The 14,592-nt window shown below is 37.9% G+C and overlaps 1 protein-coding gene across 10 annotated transcripts in view; it reads left to right on the top strand.

Moving 5' to 3' along the window:
- The window catches only part of ADGRG6 (adhesion G protein-coupled receptor G6), a 160,325-nt gene that overhangs the window by 129,824 nt on the left and 15,909 nt on the right, over nucleotides 1-14,592 (top strand). For 9 of the 10 annotated variants that reach the window (XM_049902389.1, XM_049902369.1, XM_049902379.1 and 6 more), the window contains 4 exons: nucleotides 2,529-2,656; nucleotides 3,840-4,108; nucleotides 5,321-5,417; nucleotides 7,941-8,224. In XM_049902389.1, coding sequence (XP_049758346.1) covers nucleotides 2,529-2,656; nucleotides 3,840-4,108; nucleotides 5,321-5,417; nucleotides 7,941-8,224 — 778 coding nt within the window. Of the gene's footprint in view, nucleotides 1-2,528; nucleotides 2,657-3,839; nucleotides 4,109-5,320; nucleotides 5,418-7,940; nucleotides 8,225-9,892; nucleotides 12,726-14,592 lie in introns of those variants that run through there. The other variant, XM_049902398.1, reaches the window with a different exon arrangement.

Below are 14,592 nucleotides of genomic sequence, written 5' to 3' on the forward strand. Positions count from 1 at the left end.
TAAAACAAAACAAAACTCAGTTTTCTCCCATGTTCTCTTTCTCACAAAAAATTACAGCAAGCATTCTTTCAGACAACACCTATTTTGTGTGATGACTCATTCAGGTCTATAATTAAACTCCAGGTCTATAATTAAGCTTCAGATTAATTTAAATATTTCAAGTATGTGTTTGTGTGTGTGCGAAATGTGTGTATAGTAAGTCTAATATTAGTTAAGTAGATATCAGAGTAACTGATAACAGTAACAAAATTCACTACTCAGAGGTGATTTACATGTAACCAGAGTTTGGCTTCCCATAACTTTGGCCATTTTCTTTGCATATCGTTCAAATAAATTTTATTATGAAGTCTGCGATTATTTATTTTTTTCTCTGTAGCCGCCTGACTAAACAGTTTTGCATGTGTACAGAGAGATGCGTTTTTAGTGATAATCTTCCATTTTTTAATAATTGCTGGAAGAAAAACTTCCCAGAATTTATCCGTTCTGGCAGCGTGCTCATATCCTTTCAGCTCTTCCAGACCACCAACATTTTAAGAGTCTTTCTTGATTTACAAACTCTTTATTCGCTTGCATAAGCTATTCCCACAGTACACCTTGTCTCGTGACACATTTACCACACGAAAAGTTAGTAAATACGTACCCGTGCCCATGAGCATATTGTTTAATAGAGAGATGTATGAAGAATTTAATGTCCTCTGCTATATTTCTTTGTGATAAAACTGATTTTCATATTTTTAGCATGAGTTCATTTTCATGTTGGCTCGTTCAAAGGAATAAATATTTTCACATCTGTCATTCTTTGAAAGTACAAAACAACATGAGAATTGTTTGTGTGTTACTGTTGTTTTGTGTAGTTTATATTTTAAACTATGGCTTTAATTGTGGCTTGCAAGTCAACAGCCTTACCTAGATAGGAGCCATAGGTTTTTCAAAAGGAAATGACAAGTTGCTTGGTGATCTTTCAAGACTGCAATTCCATGCCTCTGGCCGAATGCAATCCTGGAGTAATCGAAATGTTGGATGTCACCTATCTGTGAGTCAGACAGTGACTTAAACCCAATTCCATACACCATGAGAGCCTCATGCCCTCCCAGTATTTCGAGGGATCCCCGGGAGAGGATGATCAGAGAAGTGCCTTCAGATCTGATTGAATCTGCTGAACTTAATCACTGTATGCATTATTTGGATGTCACAGGGTACCGTAGTTGTTCCTTACTACCTCAGCCAAACCTGGAACTGAGTCCCAGTTCTTGTCATACAAGTATACACAAATACAAACACATTTACTCAAGGCCTTTGAGTGAGTAGCATATTGTATTGACATTTTGGTATAAATTAAATTAAAACATGTAATGAGAAGACATTATAAAATGTAATAAAAATTTTTCTTTTTCACAATTTAAGACCTAAAATTAAACTGGGTGGTCCTTTTGAAATACGTCTCTTCTCCAAGAAGGTTCCATTTTCAAACATCTGCATGGTTGAGAGGTCGGTTTTATCTCAGGATTTACCCCTATCCCAATCCCCCATTCCTGAAGCCTGAATTATAGGAAAATGCCTTTGGGGCCTGTTCATCAGAGCAGACCTGGGTGAACATAGAGATTCTGTCCCTTTTGGGTCAGTGCAGACTGCAGTCATATTTGTTTATTCTTTTGAATGTCCAAGATTGGTTGTTAGAACACACACACACACACACGTACACACGTGTTCACACACACCTTTCCCCAAAAACATTATTTATACTTACAGACAGTGTAGTAGGGAACAATAAGAAAAAAAAAGATTTTACTAACATCCCCAAACTGCAAGCCTGCTCAACACAGTGAAATTAATGCTTCATATTAATAATGCTCAACAGCACTTAATTTCTTTTCCACCTCGACAACTCCTAACACTTTAAATTGCACCCTTGTGGGACTCTAGGGATCTGAAACCTATGACCCAAAAATGCATTTATGTTAAAAAAATAAAGATTGCCCTACCCTTTGCATACCAAGCTTTGAAATGGCCATGGGCAAGAGCCTCAACACCACCGTTAGTACTAGGCAACCCAGCACCGGCGCCATCTTTTGGCTGTCTTCTAGTTGAGACCCTCCGTAAGGACAAGGATTCCCAGGACCCCAGGTATTAGACACATGGACCACAGCCGCCTCTCTTTGTACTCTTGCTTCCAACCCTGCAAGTGTTAAGGATGGTCGTGTTAATTTATTATTCAGGGCAGCTACTTCCTTTCGAAATTTCCGTAGCAGTATTGGGTGGTTTTCTTCTTCAAGTTATACTAGTGTGGAAAGAGCCTTGGTAGCAAGGTAATAATTTTTTAAAAATTGCAGCTGTTAATAGTACTACTTTTTTTTTATGCGGTGACTCACAAGAGTGCAGTAAGTGTAAATTTCAATATTGACTCACGCTGTTGTTCTTAACCCCAAATATTTACCTACTGTAAGATTAGCAATAAACTTTCTAGTAAAATCAAACACGATTCTCATTCAAAGAGAGATTCTCAAAGCTGCTTCTTATGTTTTGTGTAGGACCTTCAAGGAACTGCCTCACAGCTAGATGCAAGAAATACTAAAGTCCTCACCTTCCTCACCTATATTGGATGTGGAATATCTGCTATATTTTCAGCAGCAACTCTCCTGACATATGTTGCTTTTGAGTAAGTATTTTTATATCTTTTAAACCCAATTGGTTCCAAAATGTGAATAAGAAAATCGCCTCTGTTTTTAAAAGCAGCTATACACTTTTTTTACCGAATCATGTAGAGTAGTTCAATTTTAATATTCAGCTTTCTCATAAGATATATCATGCAATAGGAAATTTTCAGCAATGGAGTCCTAATTTATAATTAAGTATTTCTACTTCTAAAGTACGTTTAAACCTGTTAGAAGTTAATCTTAATATTTAAGTAAATAAGAATTGTATAAAATGCTTCTTACATTATAAAACATGAAATTATTTGCTTCACAAATCTTATATAATTAGTCCTCAAACAGGAAATAAAAAGATGGATCCTTAACTGATCAAAAATCAGGAAACTTCAAAGCATTTTAGAAAAATTTTTAAACAAAAATGTCTTTTTTATAACTCTAGAATTTTTCCTGGAATGAAAAAATGAATCTGTTAAAACTAATTGGTAATTTAATAATCAATTGGAATTAGTTTTGAAATAAAATTAATATTGAAAAAATCTTTATAACTTGCCAAATACTCATAAATATCTTTGGCCTTTCTCCTAGTGTCATTACATCATAAAGATGGTGCTAACCTGCCTGTTGCCAAGTTGTACAGGATATGAACTCACTGCCTCTGCTTTAAGGATTTATTTATAATATTGTTATTGTTAGTTGCTGTCAAGTCAGCTTTGACACGTGGCAATCTTATGTATAACAGAACAAAACCTACCTGGTCCTATGTCATCCTCATGATTGGCAGCACATTTGAGTCTGCGATGGGGCTATTGTGTCAGCCCGTCTCAGTGAGGGTCTCCCTTGCCCTCATTGGCCCTCTACTTCACCAAACACGTTGTCCTCTTCTAACAATTGATTTCTCCTGATGATGTGTCCAAAGGAAATGAGTTGGACGGCGTTCTGTTGTGATCCATAAGGTTTTCATTGGCTAATCTTTGGGAGAGTAGATAGGCTTTTCTTCTTAGTCTGTTTTAGTCTGCAGGCTCTGCAGAAACTTGTCCACTATGGTGATCCTACTGGTGTTTGAAAATACTGGTGGCATTGCTTCCAACATCACAGCAACATGCAGGCCTCCACAGTATGAGAAGCTGACAGATGGGTGGTGGCTTTACAAAATTAGCACCCATATATCTTTCTTTTTTCTCTTTTAAGAAAATTGCGAAGGGATTACCCCTCCAAAATCTTGATGAACCTGAGCACAGCACTGCTGTTCCTGAACCTGATCTTCCTCTTGGATGGCTGGATCACCTCGTTTGATGTGGATGGACTTTGCACTGCTGTGGCAGCCTTGTTGCATTTTTTCCTTCTAGCAACATTTACCTGGATGGGGCTAGAAGCCATTCACATGTACATTGCTCTGGTTAAAGTATTTAACACTTACATTCGCCGATACATACTAAAATTCTGCATCATTGGCTGGGGTAAGCCTCCTGCAAATTTTTTTTTTCCCCCTATTATGAAAATTGCAAGGGAAACTCCTTATTTTTAAAGAATATCTAGGAGAAATGTTATAGTTGAAAACGATGTGGGTGAGAGAAACTTACCCTAAGGAAAGAGCACCCTCAGAACTGTATTTTTAAAAACTGCTCAACAGTACTCACTAAATTCAGTAGTAAAGGAAAAAGCCCTTGCTCCTGAGTCACTGCAGACTTATTTCCTGTGTCCCAGAGCCAGCCCACCCAAGTCCAAAGAAGCAGCTGGCAGACAGTGGTGCATTTCCATTCTGCTTTAAAATACAAAGGCCCGCTCAGACTCTTGGTGATACTTAAACCCCTAGACAGAAGCCTGTGTCTTGAGAACCAGAGACGGAACATTATTTTTATATGTGCAATCAGAATGTTGACAAAATTCTTGCCTTGAACTTTTTAACATGAGTCCTCAGCCAGACGTGTAGGGCTGTATTATGGCCTGTTCAGAATCTCCTGACTGGGCTCCATTCTTTATCTGGGTTTCATATTGGGCCAAGAATTCTGGTGCTTTCTCACAAATGTCTTTTTCAGATGGCCTTATAGGAATGCGAGTAATTGCAAGTGGACATTTCCGAGACACTCAGCACCACCTTAGAAGGTCATAGAAGTGTTTTTTAAAGAATTAGGGTGGTATCGCATTTCCCCGCTGAAATGTATATGGAAATACTTTATATATTGTCTTGAGAGAAAAGATAAGACTGTAAAGAGTTTATACTCCATTGTTGTCCCCCCACTTTTTCTAAAGATTTTTCATTATATAGAAAGGCGCAAAGAAGCTGCCTTATTTTGCTTACCTTAGCTGCCTGAACTCTGGCAATCTGACAGGACATATTAGAGGAAGCCACATTCTCTAGGGCTGGATTCTACTTAAATCTGGCTCTGGATTCTCTAGTGAGTACCAGTAAGCAAACAGAATAACTCAATATCTGTCATTTAAGAGCTTGGGTTGTTTTTGTTTTTGTTTTTTTAATTGTTGCCGATTAGAGTTGAATTACAATGGAATTTTGTTTTTGTTGTTCTTAATCAAGTTGCCATTTCTAAGAAATATGTAATTGTGTTATATGGAGTGTATTTCTTTCATTTTTCCCCTTGCCCTTATCAGCCTTGTAAAGCTGCTCCAGCGGCTTTAGCAGAGTTGTTTACATCATGATCTCTTCACAACAGGTTTGCCTGCCTTAGTGGTATCAGTTGTCCTTGCGAGCAGAAACCAAAATGAAGTCTACGGAAAAGAAAGTTATGGAAAAGAACAAGGTGATGAATTGTAAGTAATAAAAGCTCATAGGGAATGTATTTGTGATGGGTAAGCGTCCTGTGTTTCATAACATTTGGTATAACTTTTCATGGCAGCAGTGAAGTTCTCGTTTAAAAAAGTTGAAGTTAGTTTGCATGACTTTCCCAAGGTCTCCGCAACACCACAGATTAATTCAAATGAATGCCCTGAACATGCTTGAGCTACTTTTCCATATTAACATTGTACTATGCCATCTGGGAAAATTCAGAAGAAGCCTAAGATTTATCTTCCAGCCTCAGAAGACCCATTCTATTTAGGGATTTTCCATAATATTTTTACTTCCTCAAACCCACACACGTCTTCAAGAGAGTTAAATAGCAGTTCCTGACAGTGAGGGATTCAGTGCCAATTTGAGCGCTCTGTAGAAACTCAGAGAATGTAGAAATCAGTGAGTTCCTGAATAATTTGTAAAGTTACCATCAGACTATGATACCATTGAAGTTAAAGTCTTATATTCATTTTTTGGCAGTCTCTCATATTTTATCTAATGCAGGGTAAATGCTCAATAAATTTTTGTTGATTGATTCAATTACTGAATGAAGAGCTTATCCTGAGACCAGATCAGTGGTGCCACATTTTTATGCACACTTCATAGATTGATAAGATTTTTTATCCAATCTACCCCATTCCCTCATGGCCTTCCTTTCTTTTATATTTCTAATGTAGCACTAAAAAGACACCACAAGATCTAGGAGAAAACAAGAGATCCTGATTAGGGATTCCAGGAGACTTCCATGTATAAAGAAAGTTCAGCTCCAGGGACAAGCAGTATCATTTTGGAAACCTTTCTCATGAGCTATTTTAATAGTAGTAGTTAGTTAACACATTCTAAATAAGGGGATTTAAAAGGTGTGTTAGTCAACAATTACAGGACATTACAGTAGTATGTATTAAATTACTGTGTCATCAACAACTCTCATGTATTGAGTGTTTATATGCCAACAATCATGTTAGGTCCTAGGAGCCAACGATATTAAAGACACATCTTTTTCCTTCATGGAAGCCATGTTCCACTGTGGAAGGTATTACCCCAAATGATGACCATTTACAATGGAATTTTAAACAATTTAATTGCCTTAAATAATTCACGTAATTTTTGAGACACCTAAGATTTCACGTGGAAACCCTGATGGAGTAGTGGTTAAGAGCTACGGCTGCTAACCAAAAGGTCAGCAGTTCAAATCCACCAGGCGCTCCTTGGAAACTCTATGGGGCAGTTCTACTCTGTCCTATAGGGTCACTGTGAGTCGGAATCGACTTGACAGCAGTGGGCTTTTTTTTAGGTAAGAGCTTCCATGGCATTAATTAGGAACTGGGAGATCTGCAAATTACAGTATGAGTCAACTTTACTCATAGCACACATTACACATAGTACAGTTCTAAAATTACTTTCATCTCTTACCTGATCTCCATATCATTCCAAATGTCAAATATATCCTTTTTCGTCTGTAAAGGACACTATAATCAATGTAAAATTTTTAATTTTACATGAGAAGTTTCAGTATAAGAATAGCATAGTTCTGTATGAAAATCTTGGCTCAACTGGACCAACTATGTTAATAAAAGGTAATTTGTCTCCAGTAATAGAACCCACAAGTACGTGTTGCTTAAGTAAGTAGGAATTTACTTTCCTTACACGATAAGGACATGGATGTAGGCAACTAGTTACATAGATTTTGTGGCTGGAAATGTTGGGGCCAGTAGTTCTGCAGCTCTCTTGGTCTCTTTTCATGGACATAAAATCTCACTGCTGCAACTCTGGAGCTTTGCTTTCATGTTTGAAGCAGGAGAAGGAATAAAGACTTTGCCAGCCAAGTCCATCAGAAGTACCCGTTGCCCTCAAGTTGATTCTGACTCATAGCGATGCCATAGGATAGAGTAGAACTGACCCATAGGGTTTCCAAGGCTGTAATCTTTACAGAAGCAGACTGCCATATCTTTGACCTGCGGAGTATCTGGTAGGTTTGAACTGCTGACCTTCTGTTAGCAGTCGGGCACTTAACCACCGAGCCACCAGGGCTTCTTCCATCAAAAATAGCTCTCCCGAAAAGCCTTTAGGAGACTTTTTTCATGTCATTTTCTAGAACAATGTCACATGGTCACGTGTAAATTCAGAGGGGGCTGCGGAAATGAGCACTTAACTCTCTCATTCTTTAGACTACAGATACACAAGAGAAAAGAGGGTTAGAAATAGCTTGGAATGAACCAGTTAACGTTTACACCTAGTTAGAATTAAAGAAGCCACCTAGTTTTCCTTTTAACTCTTGGCTTAAATGACTAGTTAATAAGATGAAAAAAAAGGTCATCAAAAAAAAAAAAAAAAGAAAAATGATTGGAAAAGAAACTAAGACCCAGGGAAGCAAATTTAACTTCTAAAGGCATTTGAGAGAACCCTAGTCGTGAAATCTGCAGTAGTATAAGCAAGGAAAAGTCTTGGGTAAACAGAACATGGTAATAAATCTTTTTCTTTTGTGTTTCTTCTCCTGTTTTCAGCTGTTGGATTCAGGATCCAGTCATATTTTATGTGACCTGTGCTGGATATTTTGGAGTCATGTTTTTCCTGAATGTTGCCATGTTCATTGTAGTCATGGTGCAGATCTGTGGGAGGAATGGCAAGAGAAGCAACCGGACCCTGAGGGAAGAGGTTTTGAGGAACCTGCGCAGTGTGGTTAGCCTGACGTTCCTGCTGGGCATGACATGGGGCTTTGCTTTCTTTGCCTGGGGACCCTTAAATGTCCCTTTCATGTACCTCTTCTCCATCTTCAATTCATTACAAGGTAAGATAAGTGGTATCTGAGAATTTTCTGCTAATTTTAATGTATTTGCAAACAGGTTCCCTTTTGGACAGATGCCATGCTAAGTTTCTATATCACTATTCCAGGTGTTGAGCGTAGTTTCTGGTACACACTGATAGAGATGGATGGATGGATGGATGGACGGACAGATGGACAGGTGGGCAGACGCATGGACAGATGGACGGATGGACGGTTGGATGGATGGATGGATGGATGGTTGGATATATAAAATGTTTTTGGATAAATGAGGCAGAATGCCAGGGTTCATTTTTGTTTTTCCCTTAGTGATGTATCCCAAATGCCTAGAACACTTCAGAGCAGATAGTGGGCACTCAATAATTACTTGTTGTGTGAGTGAATATGACCCAGAGAAGTATCTAGCTGAGAGCCCAGTAGGGGGTTTAAAGGGATGCACAGACAATTTTTACCTTCTTCACAGTTTGGCTGGGTATTGGTGCTATACATGGAAACTTTTTCCATGTAGGTTTACCATCCTTGACCGGAAGAATTTTTAGACTCCAATTCAGGGGCAGAAGTAATTCACCTTGATTACTTGGCTCTTGGAGTTAAATAACTACTCTAGTTCAAAACTCTCATTTTTTTCATGAGATATGGAAATTAGTTCAACAGTTTAACAAACATTTGCCAGTGGCCTGTTTTTTACAAAAATAAAAGGCTTTCTTCAAGTATCTTACTGTCATGCTTTTGATTCCATATATGTACCCTTGTTGTTAGTTCCTCTCAAGTCAGTGCCAATTCATGACTACCTCGTGTATAACAGGACAAAATGTTGCCTAGCCCTGTACCCTCTTCATGATCCTGGGTTCCTAGTATACTTCATAATGGAATTATCTTTTAAGCTTAAATGAATATGAATGATTTTTTTTTAATTAAATGATATTCTCTAAGGTATTGGATATACTGTATGATGTTGATAAAACTCCCTAATGTTCAGGGGCACCATGAAGCCAACACTCCAAAAAAAATGAATGTTTGGAATATTTCTGAATAGGGCAGTACTGCCAGCTTAACTGAAGCTACTGGTCCTGCACTTGTGGGTACGTGGGAAAGGAAGAGCTGATAAAAGCTGAACATATCTGAGCTGGGGTAGAAAGTGTGAAAGATGACACTGGGACTACTTATCAAATGAGTGCCTATGTGGGTGTCCCCTACAGGTGTGTTCTAAGAAAAGTCTGTAGTTACCTTCGGTGAAGTGTTTTTTGCTTTGTATTGCACTATCTGCTTATCCTCCTTGGTCCCCAACTAGTCTGTGACCTCTGGCAAAAAATCTGTAATGTAGTGGGCACTCAAAAATTGTTTATTAAGTGAATGACTTGATTGCTGGATGAAGAGAGGGAGAGACTTCAGGAATGCCCTTAAATCCAACCTGAGACTCCTCTGGCATGTTGTTACGCAATTAGATGCGGTCGAGTCAATTTTGACTTATAACAACCGCACGTGATAGACTAGAACTGCCCCGTAGGGTCTTCGTGGCCATAATCTTAATAGAAGCAGATCTCCAGGTCTTTCTCCTGAAGAGCCACTGGGTAGGTTTGAACTGCAAACCTCTCTGGTTAGCAGCCAAGTGCTTAACTATTTTTGCCACCATTAATTCAGCAGATTTCACTCAGGTTCATTCTCTCATAACAGAGGAAAGATGTGGGCTCATTGTCTTCAATAAATAAGACAATAAATGTCATGTATTCCTCCAGAGGAGCCCTGGTGGCCCAGTGGTTAAGAGCTCGGCTGCTAACCAAAAGGTGAGTATTTTGAATCCACCAGCTGCTCCTTGGAAACCCTGTGGGGCAGTTCTGCTCTGTCCTATAAGGTCGCTATGAGTCGGAATTGACACCACAGTAATAGGTGTGTGTGATACCTCCCAAAGGTGGAAACTGTGTATGTAGCATATGAATACATCTTAATTGGGATCTAGCCTTTTAAAGTGATTATTTCTCTATCTAACCTCTTCTATAATATACAATATAAAAGTGCCTAAATATTAACAAAAATGTCCATTAACATTAGAAATTCCATGGTTTTATATGTCAGTATTATATATGAAAGGCACATTGGTCAACTAGCCCAACCCTGTTTTTGCTTTTAGAATTTCCTGGCAGTTTCTGTAACCTTCAACAGCTACAGTTGTCTGTTCAGCTCTGTTTCCATTCATGAGAATTGGGATGTTTTATTTTTCCCAGCATGGGTCTCCTTCAGGAGGGAAAAATTTTGTAAACCATCATCAAGTCAGAGTTCTTCATAAATCACTGAGTTTTAAGACTGACTTTAAATTGTATAAATTCAGAACAGATTTCTGCACATCAGTGATATTTAAAACACCTCCAAAACAACAAAAAAAAGGGAAATTTAAAATGCAGTGATACAGAGCTCATGAGTCTACTGACAATTGCTTACTGGCCAGGCCTTTACAAAAAAAATTCTCAGGATGCTACTCAAAGTCACTTAATGGTTTTTTTGCTGGTGAGTTTTCTGAACCTTCCAAAAGAAGCTTTATTTTTGTAAGAAGTATTGTTTTATTAAAAGAAGCATGTAGAATTTAGACAATTTAAAGAAGTAATTCAGTGAATGTAAAATGAATTCAGGTAGTATTTAGGTAAACTGGATAGTATCTGGTTTTTTTTTTTTTTCTTTCTTTCTTTCTGACATTCTGTATTCCAGCAAAAAGTTGATGTGGTCCATTGAACTCATGAAGCTTATGATCTAGTGGGGAGACTGATGTTAATCACATACATCACAATATAAAAACTGCCTGGGAATATTGAAAGCCCGTGTGATGTCTGAGCTGAAATTTGAAGAAAGAATAGGAATTAACTAGGTGAAAGATGGGAGTAGGACTGGGAAAAAGAATATTTCGGGTCAAGAACATTTCCTATGCAAAATTTACTATAGTTGGTGATGACAGCATGTGTTCAGGGCATTAAGACAAAGATCAGAAAATGAGCAGAAGAGTAGCAGAAGGAGTTAGTGCAAGAGGGAAGCCAGGGCTACACTGTGAAGGCCCCATACTTAGATCTTTGTAAGAGCAGTGGGAAGTGCTTGAAAGGTCTTAGGTATGTAGAGCGACATCAGGTTTTCCTTTGTAAAGATGAAGCTGGACACAGTGTGAAGAATGGATTAGAGCAGCCCAAAAGTGGTTGTAGAGAAAAGAGGATATTGTAGTGGCCCAGGTCCGAGATAGTGATGTGGTGTTTTAGACCATGGTGGGGATGAGGGGGCTTGGGAGACGTGAACTGAGTCAAGAGAAATTTAGGAAATATGCCACTACTAAAACACTCATCATTGGTTTTGGATGTTAAAGTACACTCATTTTTCTAGAATGATCAGGATAAAAGTTCTTGTTAATGTAGTATCATAGTTAATTGAAGCCTATCATTATAAAACTGGCAATAGTCAAAAGATTTGGAATGTTAAACAATATTCTGAAAATTAACTCTAGGCCCAACAAGTTTTCATCTCTCTCAGATTTAGCTTGAAGATGAGCATCTAAATATCAGGAGGGTCTTAGTTATGAATACCGTGAGTCACTCTGCAGTATTATAGAGGTGTAGGCTCTGTGGGCTGACAAGTCTACACTGACGTCACGGCATATCAGATGAGTTGCTTTTGATAGCAGATTTCTTTTCTCATTTATTTCTTTAAAAAATTGGTTCTAACATGTTAAAAATCTCAGGATTCTTGGAAATATATGTGTGTCTATATCCACATGTACTTGTACAGATGCATAAATATATATAGTCTATATATTAAAAAGGAGTCCCTGGGTAGTGCAGTGGTTAATTCATTCAGCTGGTAACTGAAAGGCGAGGCGTTTGAATTCACCCAGAGGTGCCTCAGAAGAAAAGCCTGCAATTTGCTGCTGAAAAGTCAGCCACTGAAAACCCCATGAAGCACAGTTCTACTCTGGCATATATGAGGTTGCCATGAGTCAAAACTGACTCTATTGCAAATAAAATAAAATAATAGTAAATGTATGTATAAAAATAAATGCAAACATATATTTTCATTAAAAAATAAAAAACAAACAAACCCAGTGCCATCGAGTCGATTCCAACTCATAGCAACCCTATAGGACAGAGTAGAACTGCCCTATAGAGTTTCCAAGGAGCACCTGGCAGATTCGAACCGCCAACCCTTTGGTTAGCAGCCATAGCACTTAACCACTATGCCACCAGGGTTTCCATACATTTTTTTTTAATTAAAATACATATATATATTTTCATATACATATATAAAAGAAGTCAAACGAGTTGCTGTCAGATCGATTGTGGTTTACAAGGCACCTTCATATACATCTGTGATCTGATTTAATTCTTGCAGCAAATCTGAAAAGTAGAGACCTGAGAAAGCGAGTATTTTCTCCATTTTATAGATGAAAAAAACTGAAGTTAAGAAAAGTTAATGACCTGCCCAAGATCAGTTAGATTCTGACAATGTAATGTTTACAGTAGAGCATATATGAAAATAGAAAAGCACATTATTAGAGGTCAAGGCTAAAGCAGAAAAGTAAACCAAATTACTGCCTTTTCAGTTTTTTATTGCAAAGTTTCTAGGAAGTGAATATTTCCATTAAAAAAAAGTTAGTAAATATATATTTAGTGAATAAAGGAAAATACAGTCTCTTTCCTTATTCAACAAAATTTATTTAGGTAAATTCATTTATCATGATTATGATTTTAATCCTGCTGGTAAGCTAAGAAAATTTAAACAAATGATGAAGTGTAAAATATGTTAAATGTCAACTAACCTCCCTTGCCACAAGAAGTTGGAGTTAGGAGCCTCATGAAAGTTTAAAAAAAAAAAAAGCTGTGCCATAATCACGTCTACAGGACACACACTGAATTGGCAACAAGGAAGAGGGATAAATCACCTTTCACCCATAACATTTGACATCGTACTGGCTGAGACCTTACACACTGCAGGGAAACATATTACTCATCCTTTGGAATTCATTTCGTGCCACAGGGAAGTCATTTTCTAAAGGGCACTGTGGTAGTATGAAAGGAGGATCAAGAAGTTTCTATAAAGAACCATAAAGCCTTAAAGACCCCAGCCCAGCAGTCAGCCAGCTACATCTGTGAACAGCAGAACACAGTAGCTGTTCAGAGATTTGGACATCAGCTTGATAGGGAGCTCACAGGTAATCTAGTCCAATTTCGTCAAAAATCAGTTCCCTGGAACATGTACAAGCATCTGGTTTAATTCTTGACTGATTTTCCCACTAAAACTCCCTGTCTTCCTGGGTGTGTTATGGAGTCACCAATCACTCTTCATTTCTACCCACCCTGGTTTTGTCCCTCTTCCCCGCCGCTGTCTATGTGTGCAGTCTTTCCCTTTCCCATGTCTCTGGATCGCCAAAAAAAAAAAAAAAAAAATCATCCCTTAATCATTTTGAGGGTAAGAAAAGGTGGACGCTGGCCATTTGTCCGAATTTATTGATGTAACCCTGCTGAAAGTGTCCATGGCCTTTTGTTGGTAAAGAACTCATTAGGTGATGAGGACCCAAGCCTTTTTTAAAAAAATGGTTTCCCTACTAGGCTCCTTGGAAATGACCTTTTAGAGTAGTAAAAGAATGACAGCATGTGCTGTCCTGAACTTTACTGTATTTAGCATTCATTTTCATATCCAAGGGAAACTTTCTGGTAGTTTTTTTTTTTCAGCTTCCAATAATCAGGTTAAAGATCTGAGAACATCATTTTAGCTACTTATTTTACATCTGCCTTGGAAAGCCACATAGTATTGCCAGACTCAAGCAAAGGGAATGAGTTCTATGTGGGAGCCAAATTGCTAGCCAAAGGATTGATGTTATTATTTTTTTTGGTTTTTTTTTTTCATAAGTAATAGTTAAATAACCCATACAAAGACCAAGATTAAACACAAGCCCAAACAATCTACAGTGAAAATAATATGCTAAATGAGTGTGTTATGATGTAAGTGCTTTCACTAGATAACAGAAATCAAATCCAGCTGCTTGATGAGACTTTTCACAGTGTTTCTCACCCTTAAGTTTAGAACACCCTCTTTGGTGTCCCTTCACCATCTCCGCTGAACCAGCCTTGGCCTGTATGCTTCTCTAGGAGGATTTGGCAAAGTGGAGTTTATTACATGTCCATCCCTGATAATACCTATGGGCAAGCTCACTGCCCCACATAGTTGCAACCATCTTCCCCCATCACAATTGAAAAGTGTTATTTATTTTTAAATGAGAAAATTTCAAAAGGTACCCAGAATTAAGACATCTTGAGCTCACATCTTGGTCTAAAAAAAAAAAAAAGATCATATACCTGTGGTTAGTGAAAGATGGTTCTTTCACTAAGAATTCAGAGATGAGTGGG

The sequence above is a fragment of the Elephas maximus genome, chromosome 1 (assembly GCF_024166365.1).
Source record: "Elephas maximus indicus isolate mEleMax1 chromosome 1, mEleMax1 primary haplotype, whole genome shotgun sequence".
NCBI classification, from domain to species: Eukaryota; Metazoa; Chordata; class Mammalia; order Proboscidea; family Elephantidae; genus Elephas; species Elephas maximus.